The sequence below is a fragment of the Conger conger genome, chromosome 3 (genome assembly GCF_963514075.1).
Source record: "Conger conger chromosome 3, fConCon1.1, whole genome shotgun sequence".
NCBI classification, from domain to species: Eukaryota; Metazoa; Chordata; class Actinopteri; order Anguilliformes; family Congridae; genus Conger; species Conger conger.
Window position 1 is genome coordinate 80,674,275 of NC_083762.1, and position 3,908 is coordinate 80,678,182.

Consider the following 3,908-nt stretch of genomic DNA (forward strand, 5'->3'; position numbering starts at 1 on the left):
CTGAGCCACTGAGTCTCTGGGACACTGAGTCACTGGGACACTGAGTCACTGGGCCTCTGAGTCAGCCTGTTGAGAGCTGAACGCTGCCACTCGAAGTGAACAGACAATATCAGACTTATCAAGGCTAAACGAATCTTCCCCCATGGTATTTAGAGACTCGTTTACCCATCGTTTACGTTTCACATGAAAAGCAGATTGTGAAAATGTGTAATGTACATTTTAATCCAAAACATGTGGACCAAAACACACATTGTTTCACAAACTGCTACACATAGTGAAACTTATGATCGCAAAAAAATTGACAAATTAGGTTTTCTTCCGTTGTTAAATCTCCTTTGTTTTTGACATGGAGTGGAAGCTGTCCTGCTGTCACCATGCTCAGCAGAGACTAGTGTCCTGTTGCTGACCCTCTGACCCTCTCCAGCCGCTGTGTGTGTGGACTGTGGTTGATCCGCCTCTCTCTCCCCCCCAGGCCTCGAACCCCCTGTACAAGCAGCGGATGTCCAGCCACGCGGCGGAGACCGTCTTCAGCATGAACAGTCTGAACAGCAAGTCCTACAACGGAGCGGTCCACTGATCCCCCAGCGCGGGGGGGGGGCGGGGGCGAGTGCAGCAGGACTGGCTCAAAGAGGGACAACCTACGGGGGGGAGGGGGGGCGGGGGGGGGGAGGCTGAGTGCCAGGGGACATGCCCATCTGGACAAAAAAACGGAGCGAGAAGACTCTTCCACGGGAACGAGCGACTGTTTCTCCTCCCACTGGAAATGGAGCCAACCCTGGTCGTCTAACCGGGAGGTCACATGACTCCGGACGCCAGATCATGTGACTGAGCGTGTTCACCCTGTGACACTCATTCTACCCAATGAGGAGGGGAAGACAAATCGAGTCATCACCCGTCTGGACGTCACCGGGCAATGGCAAAAAAAAATTGGGGATGATCTTGAAAGACTCTCTGGAAGAATGAACTCTGTATGTGTGTGTTTTCTTTGAGAAAGAATCATGGTACTTTCTACACAGACCGTAACCTCCTTAATCAGAGACTGTACAGACAGGCAGTGGCTCTTACATGTATATATTTTTCCACTTTTTCAGAAGGCCTTTTGATGTAAACAACTATGCATTGTTTTTCTTAACAAGTAAACTGACTCTGTTTTGTACAGGATAATGGGTACTCCAAGTTCATAGAAGTATAAAATGATATATTTGCTGATCACTTATTGTGGTACTAACATAAAAGAGCAATAATTTTCTGACTCATATTTTGCACAGAAAGATGGTTGGCCTCAGATGTTGAGTAAATACAAAACCGCGAAATATAATGTTCAATATTCCTCATTTATTACGATCATGAACTGTCTTCCGAGATCGATGATTTTAAATCTGACTCTTTCAGATTGAGGGCAGTTTAAATGTCCATTAAATGAAATGAGGGAAGTAAATCACTGTTACACACTTCCTTCCTACACAGGAAGTGCATTTACGCGCACAGCACCACCAGGAAAGGAGATGGTAAAACTCCAGGTGTACCGCACAATAACGGCCTTCACTGGGGAGGGTGGGGAGATTCACCTGACTTGAGGTGTGTGCGTGCGTGCGTGTGCGTGCTTCTGAGTGCACGTCTGCGTGCGTGTGAGAGTGTATGTGTGTGTGTGAGAGTGCGTGTGTGTGTGTGTGTGTGTGTGTGTGTGTGTGTGTGAGTGTGTGTGTGTGAGAGTGTGTGTGTGTGTGTGTGTGTGTGTGTGAGTGTGTGTGAGTGTGTGTGAGTGTGTGTGAGTGTGTGTGAGTGTGTGTGAGTGTGTGTGTGTGTGTGTGTGTGTGTGAGAGTGTGTGAGAGTGTGCGTGTGTGTGCGTGTGAGTGCGTGTGAGTGCGTGTGAGTGCGTGTGAGTGCGTGTGAGTGCGTGTGAGTGCGTGAGTGTGTGTGTGAGTGTGTGTGTGAGTGAGTGTGTGTGTGTGTGTGAGAGTGTGTGTGTAAGTGTGTGTGTGTGTATGAGGATGTGTGCATTCTGCCAAATGCAGTGAGATGCATAAAGGGCTCACGCTGATGCCTTACCCCTGCGTGTGTCGTAGAGCTCTAAGGTCCCCCTGGCTCAGGGGGACGCGGCTGTACAGCTGAGGATGTCCCTGCTCTAGCTCACCGTTTTCTTCCTGTTTCTGTTTTCTTTGTATGGTTTTTATTTTTGGAGGGGTGGGGTGGGCAGGCCACAGAAGCCTCCTCTGTTGATGGAGATGAACAAACCTGACTTTGTGTCTGTGAACTGGTGTTCAATACAGAGCTGATATTATTGATAATAAATTGATGACTGTAAGATGTTCCCCTTCGAGTCCTTTTCATCCCAGTGGCCCACACTGATCCATCATCTGGGGCAGTGTACCTCACTCCTGGTCCTGGAGGGCCACAGGGTGTGCTGGGGTCCTCACTCCTGGTCCTGGAGGGCCACAGGGTGTGCTGGGGTCCTCACTCCTGGTCCTGGAGGGCCACAGGGTGTGCTGGGGTCCTCACTCCTGGTCCTGGAGGGCCACAGGGTGTGCTGGGGTCCTCACTCCTGGTCCTGGAGGGCCACAGGGTGTGCTGGGGTCCTCACTCCTGGTCCTGGAGGTCCACAGGGTGTGCTGGGGTCCTCACTCCTGGTCCTGGAGGGCCGCAGGGTGTGCTGGGGTCCTCACTCCTGGTCCTGGAGAGCCGCAGGGTGTGCTGGGGTCCTCACTCCTGGTCCTGGAGAGCCACAGGGTGTGCTGGGGTCCTCACTCCTGGTCCTGGAGAGCCGCAGGGTGTGCTGGGGTTCTCACTCCTGGTCCTGGAGAGCCGCAGGGTGTGCTGGGGTTCTCACTCCTGGTCCTGGAGAGCCGCAGGGTGTGCTGGGGTCCTCACTCCTGGTCCTGGAGAGCCACAGGGCGTGCTGGAGTCCTCACTCCTGGTCCTGGAGGGCCACAGGGTGTGCTGGGGTCCTCACTCCTGGTCCTGGAGAGCCGCAGGGTGTGCTGGGGTCCTCACTCCTGGTCCTGGAGAGCCACAGGGTGTGCTGGGGTCCTCACTCCTGGTCCTGGAGAGCCGCAGGGCGTGCTGGGGTCCTCACTCCTGGTCCTGGAGAGCCGCAGGGCGTGCTGGAGTCCTCACTCCTGGTCCTGGAGAGCCGCAGGGCGTGCTGGCTTTTGCTGTTACTTGGCACTTAATTGATCAATGAAAGCAGTTAATTAGTTATCTCATCTGACCTGGTTTCTTGGGTCTGAATCGGTTGCTGATATTCAGCCACACCCTGCATCCAGGACCAGGAGTGAGGACCACTGACCTAGGGCATGAGACAGTCCGTTTACAGCTTTACTGAGAGGTATGCTATGCTTTATTTTGGCAGTTGGCAAGTTCAAATTCCAAAGTGTTGTTTGGGGGAGAGAGAAAGGGAGAGAAAGGGAGAGAGAGGGAGAGAGAGGGAGAGAGAGAAAAAAATACAATCCTTCAGCAATGAGCGCATATAAATTGGCTTGTTCCGCTGGCAGTGAGCTCAAAGGAGTCGAACAGGAAGCAGAAGGAGCGGGAAGCCAACAGTTGGCCTGGGCATGTGCTCGCTGGCCTGTAACCAGGAGCGACGCTGTAACCCACGGCAGGGCCGCGGTGGGGGGAATGTCAACACGGTGATGTCGGCTAGCTTCAGGCGCCTGGTCAGCTGCGTCTGAACCCTGACCCCTGACCCCTGACCTGCACGCGTATGCAGGGGCTCTTTCCAATCGCTCGTTCTTCACCTCCTTCTTCCTTTCCTCGCCTCCTTTCCTTGCTCCTCGGGGGTGGCTTGAGAAATGGGTGAATTTGGCAAATGGAATGTCCTCGCTCCTTCAACGCCGGTTTGAATTTGACGGCTGGATTTGTGTTTGCGGCAGCGTCAGTCACAGACGTGGCAGGTGGGGAGAGATGGAGC

The 3,908-nt window shown here is 53.2% G+C and overlaps 1 protein-coding gene across 2 annotated transcripts in view; it reads left to right on the top strand.

The window, feature by feature from the left end:
- itgb5 (integrin, beta 5) overlaps nt 1-626 on the top strand; it is a 56,307-nt gene extending 55,681 nt beyond the window's left edge. For both annotated transcript variants that reach the window (XM_061237004.1, XM_061237003.1), the window contains exon 15: nt 473-626. In XM_061237004.1, coding sequence (XP_061092988.1) covers nt 473-577 — 105 coding nt within the window. In that variant the 3' untranslated portion in view covers nt 578-626. The remainder of the gene's footprint in view (nt 1-472) is intronic.
- The last annotated feature ends 3,282 nt before the right edge of the window (nt 627-3,908 follow it).